Source organism: Ambystoma mexicanum, chromosome 11 (assembly GCF_040938575.1).
Source record: "Ambystoma mexicanum isolate Mex_15411 chromosome 11, UKY_AmexF1_1, whole genome shotgun sequence".
Taxonomy (NCBI): Eukaryota; Metazoa; Chordata; class Amphibia; order Caudata; family Ambystomatidae; genus Ambystoma; species Ambystoma mexicanum.
The window spans coordinates 1,484,046,689-1,484,062,160 of NC_090934.1; the positions used below are offsets into that span (position 1 = coordinate 1,484,046,689).

Sequence of the window (15,472 nt, forward strand, 5' to 3'; positions counted from 1 at the left end):
ATACGCAACCTCCCTACTCACTGAGCACCTACCTGCTGCCTGCTGCTCCTTGTTATGTTCTGTTCCTCCTTTCAGTCCCGCCCCTATCCCATTCCTCCTCCTCCCCCTGCCCACTCCCCCCTCAGAATTCTCTGCCTCTTCATCATGGCCATCTCGCCTCACCACCCTCCCATCTACCACCATTCCCACTCTGCCCCTCTTCCTAACACCTCTACCCTACGTTCCAACCTCATCTACCCTCAAATCACTAACACTTCCCCCGCCTTTGATGTTGCCCTTTGGAAGACCAGATCGATCTGCAACAAAACCACGGCAGTTCTTGATCTTTTTCTACGCAACCTCCAATTTCTCTGTATTACTGAAACCTGGATCCCGCCGCACACCACATACGTTTCAAGTTATGATTCAATTTCCATATTATGCTTGTTGTAATTTGCGTGTTCTCATGTAAAGCACTTTGGATTAAAGGGCTATATAAATTCAATAAAATACAAATACAAATACAACACCTCTCTTCCTGCTTCTCTTACCTCAACCTCTTCTTCGTTTGAACATATTCCTCGTTCCTCTGGCTGCGGAGGTGGCTTAGGCCTTCTTTTTTGTACTCACCTTACCTCCTCTCCCTCTCCTGCTTCTCTACCTACTTTTCCTTCCTTTGAATTCATGTATAAAATCTTTAATTCTCCTCATTCTATTTCTTTCCTTATCATTTATCGCCCTCCTGGCATGGTCGGCTCCTTCTATGAGGATCTTGATCATCTCCTTAGCCTCATTACCCCGAGCCCTACTCCTTTACTTGTGCTTGACGACTTCAATCTCCATCTCTCTTCTATCTCTCACACCTCTCCTCTCTTATCCATCCTTGACTTGTACCTTCTCTCCCCCTCCCATCCCGTCCCACTCATCAATCTGGCTCCACTATCGACTTCATCTTTAACTCCTCCTTCACTGCGTCTCCTATTTCTACTCTTCCCAACTATCTATCTGACCACGCTCTGCTCTCATTTTCACTCATTCCCTCCTCCCCCTCTTCTCCCCTCCCCCTCCATCCTCCACCCTCTTTTTCCGGCGTGATCTACGCAACTTTAACCCTTCTTCATTCCTCGCATCCTGCTCTTCTTCCCTCTTCCAATTCTCTTCACTCTCAACCTCCAAAGCCTCTTCCACCCTCTCCTCCTCCCTCACTTCTACTCTTGATCTTCTCTGCCCTCTCTCCCCGTTCCGCCCTTCTCGCCAACCTGCACAACCTTGGCTTTCTCCTCACCTCTCCTTCATGCGCCGCCTTCTCAGGCGCCTTGAACGACTATGGCTCAAACACCCCTCCCACTCCAACCAAACTGCATACTTCTCCTATCATACTCTCTATGGCTGGTGCCTCAACTCCGCTAAGCGTCCCTATTTCTCTGACCTTCTCCAATCTCAATCTTCACACCCTCGCGTATCTTTAAAACCTTATCCAGACTTCTCTCTCCTGCTACCCCTGATCCTTCTATCGCCTCTCCTCTTACTGCTTCTGATCTTGCCTCTTTCTTCTCTAACAAAGTCCTCAATCTCCACCAAACTACCCTCTCCTCTCCTTCTTACTCTACTCCTCTTCCTCCTCCTCCCTCTCACTCAATCTGAAGTTACCCTACTACTCTACAAATCTCATCCTACTGCTTCTCCCACCGACCCCATTCCTACCCCCCTCATTCCTAAAATGTATCCCCTCCTCATACCCTATCTCACCTCTTTCTTCAATACCTGTCTAATGTCTTCCACATTTCCTACTCCTTTCAAGCATGCGACTATCATTCCTATACTCAAAAAAACCTTCTGCTAACCCCCACCTTGCAGCCAACTATCGTCCCATCTCTCTCCTATCCTTTCTCTCTAAACTTCTCAAACGCATCGTCTATTCTCAACTTCCCTCCTTCATCTCCAACCACTCTATCCTCCCTGCTACCCAATCGGTTTTCCGCCCCTTACACTCCACCAAAACTGCCCTTACCTCTGTTCTCAACTCTCTCCTTTCCTCACGCTACACTAAACATTCCTCTATTCTTATTCTTCTCAACCTCTCTGCTGCTTTTGATACTGTCGACCATACTCTTCTCCTTAATTCTCTCTCCTCATTTGGCCTCAAAGACTCTGTCCTTCTTTGGTTCTCTTCCTATCTCTCTAACCGCACCTTTGCCATCTCCTGGGGTGGCTCCAACTCTCCCACCCTTCCTCTCAACCACGGTGTCCCCCAAGGTGGACCCTTTTTCTTCTCGCTCTACACTTCCTTCTTAGCCCCCAGCATTTCCTCATTCGGTATCTCACATCATTTCTATGCAGATGATACCCAGCTCTTCCTCTCCTTCTCCTCTTTCTCTCTTGACATCCACCAGAATCTTTCTTCTTGCCTCTCTGCTATTACATCTTGGATGTCCTCTCATTTCCTTACTCTCAATACCGATAAAAGTGAAGTCCTTTTCTTCCCTGCATGCCCTCTCCCTACTCCCTCTCCTCCCCCTTTCATTCTCTTCCCCCTGCAAACTCTCCTTCTCTCCCCATGCCCGTAACCTTGGTCTTTATATTGACCCCACCTCTCTCTATCTCACCATATTTCTCTTACTGCCAGATCTTGCCGATTTCACCTGTACAACATCCGTAAAATTTGATCCTTCCGAACCTTTCACGCTGCTAAACTCTTAATCTCCTCCCTCATCTTCTCTAGACTCTTCTACTGTTCTACTCTTTTCTTTGGACTCCCCTCCTCTCATCTCTCCACACTCAAATCTATCTACCACTCTGCCATCCGCTCCCTCTGCCTTCTCTCTCCTCACAACTCCATCTCCTCTCTCTTACCTCTCTAGGTTGGCTCCCATTTCACTCCCAGCTCAAATTCAATTTTCTGTCTAGTCTTAAAATCCCTCCATGGTCTTGCCATCCCCCCCCTACCTTTCCTCCCTCCTCACTTTCTACACTTCTTCTCGTTCTCTCCCCTCTGCCCATCTCTACCTACTCTCTCCACCACCACCCTGTGCCCCTTCTCGCTTCCGCTCTTTCCAACTGCTTGCCCCTTACCACTGGAACCACCTTCATCTCTTCATCCCCTCTACTTCCTCTTTCACTTACTTTCGTACCTCTCTAAAATCTTTTCTTCCATTCACCTCCTTAAACCCTTTGCTTCCTCTCTTCTACTAGTATTCCCACCCCCACCTCCTACTTCCCTTCCACTTCCCTCTCTCCTTTAGCTCTACTCGATCCTACCCCATGTCCTGCACTTTTCTAATACTCATCTCTTCCTTCCTTCTCCCTTACTCCCTCTGCCTCCTCTCTTACTTCTACTCTCTCCTTTGCTCATACTTCCTACCTCTTCTCTCATCTTGGCCCCTCCCTACTCTTCTTCCATAATGTAAATTGTTTTTGTACGGTTTTCTGGTTTAATTCTTTTGTTATGTAATGATTGCTGTATCTTGTTTGTTCCTCTTGTAAAGCGTTTAAAACGCTATATAAATTCAATAAAATACAAATACTGTGTGGACTCATTGTGGACCCCCGACCCCGCTCACTCACTCACTCACTCCTGAGACTTAGCCTTGGCCATTCTCGTTGCGTACCATCCTTGGATTTGGCTAACCTCTCAGAGTTCCCCTGTTCACTGTGGACTGAAATCCGTCCACCGGGCCTGCTTTTAGAAATGTATTTTAATTTTATTGGGCACTTGTAAGGCGCTTATACATCAAGAAATGGTGTTTCAAAGCGCCCACAGTGCAAAGGGAAGGGAACAGGGGAAACACAAGACAATGGAATATGCAAAATATGGGGTGAGTATCTAACATGGTTGTTGGGTATTCTGGACTTGCTTAATTGCCTGTATTGCAGCGAAGACATGAAGTATTTTTAGAAGGTTGTAGCTCATATCCTGGATGGACAAGAAGCTGAATTATGTGCCCCCCAGTTCATATTACTCTGTACCAGGGTCTTAAAACCAGCCAGGAACAGGCGGCAGGGGTTCTAAATGGAAGGGCAAATATTTTAAAATGACTGGTTGCAAAAGGACAATTACTGGTGCATACGTATCTTGGGCAGTAAAGGGGGCGTGGGTTGAAGCCTCTGCTAAAGGCAAGCGTGAGAGGGGGCTAGCAGTTTGGGCTCCGTTTGCCCACGGGGAGGCTCTACCAGCACATTATGCAATTGCGCTTGTGATTAAGGTAATCACGCTCTTTTAATTTGCAAAATACCTTGTGTGGCTGTAGAAAAAGGTGAGTTTTTGTAATATTGCAGTGTTTATTGTTTTATTGTTTCGTATGGAATGTGCATTTTGTTGGTGTAAGCGAGGGAGAATTCCTTCATGCGAGCATCCCTCATAAGGAAGAGCCCCTCCCACACAGTCACATGCACCATTAAAACACAGCCATGCACACAAACACCAACCAGACTTGTGTCATAAAAAACAAGCTTTTATTTTCAAATAACCACAGACAATCGTAAATAGACACACACTGTAGGAGTTTCCATGGTGCCCCTGTCTCGCCTGCACCTTGCCGGCTTCCTCTGTGCATTGCAATCGCTCATTTCTCTGTGTCGCTCCGTTTCAATCAATCCACTGTAGGAAAATATACCTTTCTTGCTGTATTTAGTATAAGAGACCCCCCCCCCCTTACTGAACAGGGACCCTGCTAATCTGCTGTTGGCATCAGATGTGTCCATCACCAGAGTGATGGAGGCAGAATTCAGTTTCTGAACTCTTGAAGCTTCCTTAGTAATAGATGTGCACTATATCCGGCCATGTCTTGATACTTGGTGTATATTTTCACAGCATGTTGAGTTGGATGTGCTGCGGAAACATGAAGTCAATGAGTCGTAATATTTTCTGATAGGGGTCCTTCATAGAACTTGAAGTGTCATATAGCAAGTCACTGGCTGGTCGTCCCCTAAAGCCCTGCATAAGACTATTGTGTAAACCTGTTTAATGTTTCCACCATGACAGGAACGTTGGTATGTGCTGTATGTGCGGCCCAGCAGAATCCATCGCCGGAAGTTCGATCCCAAAGGGAATGAAATTGAACCCAACTTCAGTGACACCAAGAAGGTGAACACAGGCTTTCTCTTGTCCTCTTACAGTAGGTATTTACCAGCCACCTGCTTTCTTTATAGGGGGGTCTGCCGTGGCCGCCTTTTGCTGCTCTTCTTTGCTATTACACTGGCGGGGCGGGGCTTCATCAAACCCTGGCTAAAGGAAGATGTACAATTCCAGATCTAAATGTTTGAAACACCTCCACTTTTTTGGGTCCAAATACCTCCATGCTTTCAGAATACGATATGTAAGTCGCTATTTGGGTATGACAAGAAGCAGCCTATCCAGGCCTTATTTTCAAGTCTCGGGACAAAATATAAGTCAAACTAGCAAATAGAAATGTAAAAGTCCCAGTCTGGGCAGAGGGAGTGTAGGGGGGGGGACTCTGGAAGATTTCACCTCACAACCGGAAGTCTTGTTTCACAATCACTGCAATCTGTGGAAGTCCTGTTTACAATCTCACTGCATTCACGATCACTGCAATTTGTGGAAGTCCAGTTTCACAATCCCCGCAATCTGTGGAAGTCCTGTTCACAATCCCTGCAATCTGTGTAAGTCCTGTTCACAATCGCTGCAATCTGTGGAAGCCCTGTTCACAATCCCTGCAATCTGTGGAAGTCCTGTTTCACAATCCCTGCAACCTGTGGAAGTCCTGTTTCACAATCCTTGCAACCTGTGGAAGTCCTGTTTCACAATCCCTGCAACCTGTGGAAGTCCTGTTTCACAATCCCTGCAATCTGTGGAAGTCCTGTTTCACAATCCCTGCAATCTGTGGAAGTCCTGTTTCACAATCTCTGCAATCTGTGGAAGTCCTGTTTCACAATCCCTGCAATCCGTGGAAGTCCTGTTTCACAATCCCTGCAATCTGTGGAAGTCCTGTTTCACAATCCCTGCAATCTGTGGAAGTCATGTTTTACAATCCCTGCAATTTATGTAAGTCCTGTTTCACAATCCCTGCAACCTGTGGAAGTCCTGTTTCACAATCCCTGCAATCTGTGGAAGTCCTGTTTCACAATCCCTTCAATCTGTGGAAGTCCTGTTTCACAATCCCTGCAATCTGTGGAAGTCCTGTTTCACAATCACTGCAACCTGTGGAAGTCCTGTTTCACAATCCCTGCAACGTGTGGAAGTCCTGTTTCACAATCCCTGCAACCTGTGGAAGTCCTTTTTCACAATCCCTGCAATCTGTGGAAGTCCTGTTTGTTTCACAATCTCTGCAATCTGTGGAAGTCCTGTTTCACAATCACTGCAACCTGTGGAAGTCCTGTTTCACAATCAATGCAACCTGTGGAAGTCCTGCTTCACATTCCCTGCAACATGTGGAAGTCCTGTTTCACAATCCCCGCAACCTGTGGAAGTCCTGTTTCACAATCCCTGCAACCTGTGGAAGTCCTGTTTCACAATCCCTGCAATCTGTGGAAGTCCTGTTTCACAATCCCTGCAATCTGTGGAAGTCCTGTTTCACAATCCCTGCAATCTGTGGAAGTCCTGTTTCACAATCCCTGCAATCTGTGGAAGTCCTGTTTCACAATCCCTGCAATCTGTGGAAGTCCTGTTTCACAATCCCTGCAACCTGTGGAAGTCCTGTTTCACTATCCCTGCAATCTGTGGAAGTCCTGTTTCACAATCCCTGCAACCTGTGGAAGTCCTGCTCACAATCGCTGCAATCTGTGGAAGTCCTGCTCACAATCGCTGCAATCTGTAGAAGTCCTGTTTCACAATCCCTGCAACCTGTGGAAGTCCTGTTTCACAATCCCTGCAATCTGTGGAAGTCCTGTTTCACAATCCCTGCAATCTGTGGAAGTCCTGTTTCACAATCCCTGCAATCTGTGGAAGTCCTGTTCACAATCCCTGCAATCTGTGGAAGTCCTGTTTCACAATCCCTGCAATCTGTGGAAGTCCTGTTTCACAATCCCTGCAACCTGTGGAAGTCCTTTTTCACAATCCCCGCAACCTGTGGAAGTCCTTTTTCACAATCCCCGCAACCTGTGGAAGTCCTTTTTCACAATCACTGCAACCTGTGGAAGTCCTTTATCACAATCCCTGCAACCTGTGGAAGTCCTGTTTCACGATCCCTGCAATCTGTGGAAGTCCTGTTTCACAATCCCGGCAATCTGTGGAAGTCCTGTTCACAATCGCTACAATCTGAGGAAGTCCCTCTCCTGTCCCCTATTTCACTTTTTCTGGAAAACTGTCCATTGGTATTAAATAGCCGGACTTTTTCAAGCACAGCTTGACACGCAGCTTGGCTGCTTTTCTACCCACAGGTATGTGGTAACATTCTCGGTAGGGAAACGCCTCACACAACACTGAGACACAAGAGGAAGGTTTAGATACGCTGGAAACATGGAAACATGAGCAATTCTGTCTTTCATGCATGCCAGTATGAAGGATAGTACATGCATGTATTCTACACATTTTAGAGGTAGCTGTAAACTGAAAAAAATTAACAAACAGAATAGTTCTGCTTTTAATATTGCTCTGGTCAATATTACCATTACTCATATACCTTCCAAGCTTTTTTCTATTGTCCATACATTTATCACCTCCTTCAAAAGGTAGAAGCCCCGGCTCTAATTGCTCATGAATTCAGCACTCTCGTGCAGAAGTGGTGTAGCCTAGCCGCACAGGCTGAACTGCTCCTTTTGAAATGGACCAAGTATGATTGGGAAACAGTCTTTCCCCTTCTGTAATGGCAGGGCAGGCTATACAACGATGGTCTTCAGGGCTGCACAGAGCAAGGCCAGATGATCTGATCAATTCAAAACCTCCTGCCATCAGCTTTCACTTATGTAAATTTTAATATTGCTCTTGTCTATCTTACCATTCATAAGCCTTCTGAGCTTTTTTCTATTTTCAATACACTGTCCACTTCAAAAGGAGCAGTTCAGCCTGTGCTGCTAGGTCGCATCCCTTCTGCACGAGACCACAAGCATCCCCAGACTTGTTTCGGTTTCATTGGCATCACCAGCGCGGTGTAGTTTATCTCCCATTTAAGGTGACATTTTCAAGACTGAAGCTTGGTGGCTGGAAGGCATTAAAATAAACATTATCACTGGTATAGCTCTGGGCGATCCTCAACACCATCATACCAGACCATATAACATGTGAAACCAGTTGTATCCATCTGCGCGAAGCAGCCTGCTGAAACCCTTAGAAAACGCGGCTCTGAAGAGGGCCCAGAGTCCTGTCAAACAAAACCACTGCTTGTAAATAAAAAAGTTCTCAAAATGGACCCTATGAAAACAAATGAATGTCTGGGGAGAGAAAATCTAGAAAGGAAAACCCATTCCCCTGCATTTAGAAATCCACACTGTAGGGTAGGCATCATGGAAGAAGAGGCAGACTACAGACTGAATATAACAGAAATTATTTTATTAGCTTAAATGTCAGTACGTTGTAAGGCCTAACTTGCCCTATGCTAAGGTGGGATTTCCCTACCTAAAGAAACTAAGGATAGTCTGCGTCAGTAAGTTCAACTTAAAAGTATTCCTATTTCCAATACCTGTGCTTTGCCCTCACAACTTATATCAAAACAATGTGTAAGGATGTCAACCATACATTAGACCGTGTTCCAAAAGTAAAGTTCTAAGCTATTTCCAGCTCATGCCCATTCTTCAACTTCTCCTCCCCAAATATCAACATGTTCACCACAATGTTCAAGTCGCCTTCTCTTGGATTTAAGGTAATATAGTTCCACACCTGTTAAAATCTAAGGGTTCCCTTCCCCAAGTTCAATACAGTTTCATGGCCGCAAGTCTTGGGGTTCCCTTCCCCAAGTGCAATACAGTTTCCTAGCGGCAAGTCTCGGGGTTCCCTTCCCCAAGTGCAATACATTTTCATACCCGCAAGTCTCGGGGTTCCCTTCCGTAAGTGCAATACAGTTTCCCTGCGGCAAGTCTCAGGGTTCCCTTCTCCACGTTCAATATCAAAGTTGTGACAAAAGGAAGTATCTTGAAGCTTCTTCTTTAAACCAAGTTTCCAACAATTCCTTACAGCTCAGGGTTCCCTTCCCCAGGCTTTATATGCACCAGTAGTATTCCTTTTGACACAATAGTAGGTTTCCTTATCAACATAAAGGGGTTCTCTGTCCTTGGCATAGTTGTCAGACCACACGATCCACCCATCACGGGGTGCACAACTAAGAAACATTAGTTCTCTTTTAGCAGTTCCATATTCAACAAAAAAATAGTTTCTCAAAGGCAGCTTCAAAAACGAACAGTTTCTCAGATTTGACTTCCACTCTCAATCAGAGAGTCCTTAATTCAATGAAGTTTTCTATTTTCTTTCAGTGCGTGATTCAACATTAGCAGGTTTGCTATTTGCATTCCGTTCGTTATTCAATATTGGCAGATTTGCTCCTTTTTGAACTACTCGCCTTTTGTTCATTCGTATAATGTTATCGATCCATTTGTAACTGAAGTATTTATTCCCTCGTCGCTGTTCTATTACTTTTGCAGCCTGCCTGGAGCGCCCTGGTCTCTGGGTAACTTCTCCAGCACTCACCGGTTGTAGGCGTCTTCCTCCGGCAGTCCTAGCTGCTTTCCTCCTTCCCGCTGACTGCAGCTTCGAATTCCACATGCCCCGCTGGCATGGGCACAGGAGCTCAGCTGGCGTAGGCAACTTCAATACCTCTGCTAGGCTGGACACAGCATCCTCTTTGCTCATGCCTTGCCGCAGCTACATTTGCTCCCACTTCACACATGAGGCTTCCCTCTGCACACGGGAGGCTTCCCTTGGTTTGGGGATGTTGGCTAGCGTCCCGTCTCGGGTCCTACCACGGCTGCCTCCAGACTCCCAGGGCTTTCTGTTGATCTCAGTCCAAGTACCTCAAGTCTCTCTCTCTTTCACCACTTCACGGCTTCGACCTTTTATACGCCTGTGCTCCTTCAATAGGCTGCAGGTGTATTGCATTGTTCAATTCTGCCTGGCTCTGGTTAAGGGCACATGCCTGACCTTCAAACCTTGAAGATATCTTTTTTCGTCCCTGTACCTAAGTTGTAAAAATGAATGGTGTTCATTACTCTCAGTTGCTTCTTCCTCGTCTCAGTACTGTAAAGGTTCCCAAGAGGGGAAAGAAGGGGAAATGACCCATAATAACCCATAAAGGTCAAAGGAGTGTTATGTTGGTTGTCATTAGGATAAGGGGGTACCATGTCCCACCCTTAACCCTTCTTTTCCTCACCCTCTTCTGTTGCTTCTACCGTGGTGGTATCTTCGTGTAATTTCTTGGACAGTGGAACCGGGTTAGCAGTATCCCATAACTGCCTCTGGGATAGAGGGTTCTTCCTGAAAGGGAACATCCGGAATACCACGTCTGGCCTGAGAACATCTCATTCCCAATCCCAAGCACCTCCACCCAGATGGTTCTCCCTTGCTTCTCTACCCCCAGGGTCAGGATCCAAAAGCGATGGCCCTTCCCTGGCCACCCGAGAAGAGGACCCACGGGGAGTAGATGTGAGTGTACCCTCAGCTTTCCCACGACACCCAACATTAAAAGGATCAAGGTGTCTTCTGCAAGGGTAGACAGCGGGGGTTCTGGCAGACCCCCTCCAGCCCCCCCAGCAGTGACTGGAATGCAGGTGTACTGATGTTTGGATGTGCGCATGTTGGCATGCACAGTCCGTGTGTCCACAGTAGACCAATTCATATTTCACTTATCACAAAGTAAGGAAATGAAAGTAAATGCCCTGGATCAATGGGAACCTGTTCTGCCATGTGAGTGGGGTTTCATCAAGTCTGGTACACAGGTAAGATCCCAAACATCAAGCAATGTTCCAATCCCTTGAGGCCCTAAATATACGCTGGGTTCATGGGGATTATACTCACTTGTGAGCTACAGGAACGATTCCCCCAACAGTGAGGAGTATTAAACCAGGCATGGCATTCCCTCTGGAGGCAGACTGCCCAGTATGCACTCCTGGGCATCCTGCTCTGTGTTCTCAGAAGGCTTGCTTGGAACCGCAAATGAAGAGGCGAGGGAGGGTGTGAGGCTTGTAACATGACTGGCCCTGATAACTCAAGGGGAAGAAGCACCATTAGTACCCGGCAAGAGTCAAGCAGAATGCAACACGCATTCTGATTGGCTCTTGCCGGGTCCTTACCCGGCCGAGAATCCTTCGATTCTTGGCCGGAACTCCAGCTGCCTTGTCCTCGGCGGGGGGGCGTGGCAGCCCCTCAGACAATGAGGAGGCTCGAAGCGGGGCCATCCTACCCCACCCCGCCCCACTTACCTTCTTGCTCATGGGTCCCTGGTGGGGGACGATGACAGCCTCCAGCAGCGTGGAGACTCCGCGCCTCTTACCTTCAGCTTCTTTTTTTTTCGGGAGCGGACGCCATGGAAAGAGAAAACGGTCTCCCGTTTTCTCTTTCCCGGGGGCCATTTTCTTGGTCTTTTTTTTTTTTCTGTCTCGAAACGCTGCGGCTTTTCGGGACAGAAAAAAATACTTTTAGTGCCCGGTCACGCATATAATGCGGGCCGGGGTACTAATAGCAATATGACCCTCGCGGCGGGGCCATTACCGACTCAGGTAATGCTCGGGCCTATAACTATGGGCCCCGGGGCATTACCTGAGTCGGTAATGCCCCCGCCGCTCGGGGCATTTTGCTTAATTATTGGTTTTATAGAAGTAGTGGGATGCGCAGAGGCTGCAATCATAAGGCGGAGCCTCACCATCCGGAGTGTCCTGGAAGGCTGCAGATCCATCAGAGCTTCATCCTGCCCAGTCTGCTGGTCAGAACACCCTTCCTTGTGCAGAACATCTTTTCAAGAGTTGTACAAGTAACTGAAAAAGACCCTCCACATGCATGGGGCATATGGGTGAGAGCAACTGTCCCAGAGCCAAGTGTTGCGTTCATTTACGTCATCCAGTCATTGGGGGTTGGGGGGGGCTCTACATTCTTTGTACCTCGAATCCAGACACCATTCATAAACCAGTTTGATCTGGCCACGGCTGCTGTAGCTCTGAAACGATAAGCTTTATAGTACCATGATCCTATGGATAAATCATTTTTCTACACTTCTCTCAGGAACTGTTTTTGGCTGAAGAACCTTGCACTGAAAATGACATGGGCATTGCTGGTAGGTGAACCCTCATGGTATAGGCGAGCTGTACACCCAATAAAACTAATGAAAAGGCTGCCACCAACTAGTGGATACCACACAGCACTCCGTGAATGATACTTGCATGTGGGCAACTGAGTTCATGGTGTGCCCCGGCCCTAAAGGATTTGGGTGTCCCTTATATGGGACTTTTGGAATCTGCATCTTTGGGTTAGGGCGTTTCCTGGGAAAAGGCTAGTAAACCAGTCTGTCGGAGGGGGTTAGGGAAGTTACAAGGACATTGCGCCAGACTACCACCATAGGTCTTTTATTCTCACACCTGCATCATCATAAAACTAGCCAGTTGAAAACACTGTCATTTCAACAAACCCTCCGCCCACCCTCACTGACAACACGCCACATCTCTATGGGAGTGCGCTAAACCCGAAGCAAGCCAGTCGTCTGGCAACAGGCCCTGACTTTGAGTTATCAAAATATTTTTTTTAAAGTTAGCCTCTGGTTGTTGTCGTGCTTCTGTGACACTCTGCACCTACATTAGTACATCCACTTTTGCTGTGCTCTGTAAACCCACGTCTCCTTTTTGCAATGCCCATATCTCTCTCTCTCTCTTTGGACTTGCTCCTGCCTCTCTTATTTCTACTTTTTGATTGAAGCATAGCCACTTTTGTGTCTAAAGCACTTTGAACTTGTTTTGACTTTGGTACTCAGCTCACTTTGAAATTTCCTTTGGCTCTTTTTGGCCCAAAAGCCCAGTGTATAGCCAGTGCGGTGAACCTTAGCGTAACCCACACAGGCACACTTACAGCTTCTTCGCAATGCACTGCAGGACAGAATGTGCAGGTTGCTGATCATCATCTTTGCCAATGACGGCAAGGGATCTCTATTTTCCTCCTTATCCAAAGCTATCAGTCAGTGTGCACCCTCACTGCCGTTCATAAATGCAGCTGAAAGGTCCTTCTCTTCTTGACATTGTCATCTTTTTGCTACCTACTGCCCTTTCTGAAGCTCCTTCCAAACCAACTTACCAAAGGTAGTGCAAGTGTCTTAGTGAGGGCCGTGCTTTCTGTCTGAGCCAACATCTGATACTATATGCATCATAGTGAAATATTAAATGTTGTTTACTAAACATGGAACCCGATCTGCAACGCCCCCGGCATTCCTGTTTCTAAAAGGCTTGCATGAAGTTCTGCCAATGCACCTTCATTCTGGTACACACCACTTTCTTCAACACCTCCTAGCTGTGAGAAACCAGACGGTGTCTCACCCGCTAGTCCCCAGGTATCTGCCATCCATGTGGCCAGGACACGGCCATCGCTTTTGGATCCAGTTCCTGGGGTGGACCAGTGCGGGAGGATCAACTGGGTGAGGAGTCTTCGGGGAGTGGGAGTGGGACACTGGATGGTGAGACGCGGTATCCCCTTCCCTGTAACACCTTTACCTCATCCTTCCAGGATACTTTGGAACTCAACCCCCCCCCAACACCTCTCTTCACAACACAAACACTTTCTCGCGGACAGCCGCAATGAGAGAAAACTGACTAACACCCGCGCTGTATACCTGATGTGTCCCAATACAATGGTCAGGCAATTACTGACCACCACGCACACCTGACTTCCATTAGACTTCCCCACACGAATAAAAGGCGGGGCACGAGAGCACACTCTGAGCGAGGCAAAACACACAAGGAAACAGCAGTTCCAAGATAGCAGTTTAACACAAGGAAAAAGAGAGTGAATCCGAAGGGGATCACAAGGAGAGTATTTCCCTTGACCTTTTTGACAAGGAACCGTTGCTTTCAGGAAGCCTCTAGAATAGAAAGTGGAAGACCAGGAAACCAAGCTGAAGAATCCTGCATTGTGTGTCGGAGGTACCTGGGGCCCTCCCCCATCAATAATCAAGGTGGGGAGAATCGGCAGCTGCCGTGGTACTGTCCTTGGCTCCAACAACAAAGCAGCACTAGTGAAATCATCACAGCCGGTGAGTTGGGGAAACCGATACCAGACCGGTCTGTGTTGAAGCCAAGGTTGCAAGCAGCAACATTGTACGGTGAGCGCTGAAACAAACAGTGTATGAAATGCATATGATAACTAACACGAGTAAAACTGAACAACAGATGAATGATTGAAATTTGAAACCAAGATACTTTACCTTTGACAGGGTGGTCCGGCATCGTGTGCATGCTCATTCGAAGGTCTCTGTAAGGTATCCAACTGAGAGCTGACAAAGGTGAAAGAGTGGCAAAGAACTGTGCACCAAAGTGGTCCTGCGACGGGTCAAGCAAAATCCTGTGCACAATTGAAAGTTTAGGATGTTGATACTGCCAAGAAAGTTGACAGCAACGTAGATAAATTGGTGCAAGCTCGAATGAGGGTGATCAATTGAAAGCTTTGGGATAAAGCAAGTTTGTGTTAAATTGAATTAAATTGATCAGAGCTTGGCGGAGGGTGACTGATTGAAGAGTTTGTTTTGAAACGGATCTGAGCCCGGCTGAGGGTGATCCGGGATGAACCGTGAATCACCAGAGAAATTGGATATGTGAAATCCTACGAACATTGTGTTAAAGTTGATCTGAGCCCGGTTCAGGGGAATCCGAGGTGAATAGTGAATCACCAGAAAAATTGAGTATGTGTGAAATCCTAAGAGGAAAGAAGCTTATTGTTTGTTTGTCGCATCAGCCCCTCTGAAAGAAGAGACTTTGAAAGGCAAAGAGACTTGGGCACAGAAGGCCTTGATACTAATGTTTGACCTGCACCCTCGTGCCAGAGAAGCCAGAGACTGTGATAAGCTCGAGAGTGTCGTCTGGTCCAGTACAGAAAACGTGGGGGAGGGAGGCCAAGAATATTGTGACATATCATTTCCTGAACACTTTTCTTTTGCATAACGTTGTTACGTTTTTTCCTACAATATTTGTATTTAGAGGTGAAGATTGGCAATAGGTTTATTAGTATAGGCCCTTTTATTTTGACGAGCTACGACAAGGACTGCTTTATTATTATGTGATGGTCGTAGCTTGCTCCCCTCTTTAGATTTGGGATTAGATAGGCCCAACCCAATTGAAGTTGAATAAACATCCTTGAACTGTGGTCACTTGTGTCTGTCTTACTGTTGATACTGTGTTTTCCTTACGCACCCTTGAACTGTGATCTCTTGTGTCCGTCTTACTGTTGATACCGTGCCTTGCTTACACACCCTTGAACTGTGGTCACTTGTGTCTGTTTTACTGTTGGTACCATGCCTTGCTTACACACCCTTGAACTGTGGTCACTTGTGTCTGTTTTACTGTTGGTACCGTGCCTTCCTTACACACCCTTGAACTGTGGTCACTAGTGCCTGTGTCACTGGTGATACCGTGCCTTCCTTAC

At 46.9% G+C, this 15,472-nt stretch overlaps 1 protein-coding gene across 1 annotated transcript in view; it reads left to right on the forward strand.

Moving 5' to 3' along the window:
- Window positions 1–15,472, forward strand: part of ARPIN (actin related protein 2/3 complex inhibitor) — a 132,949-nt gene that overhangs the window by 12,565 nt on the left and 104,912 nt on the right. Inside the window, exon 3 of the mRNA XM_069625219.1 lies at window positions 4,961–5,093. Coding sequence (XP_069481320.1) covers window positions 4,961–5,093 — 133 coding nt within the window. The remainder of the gene's footprint in view (window positions 1–4,960; window positions 5,094–15,472) is intronic.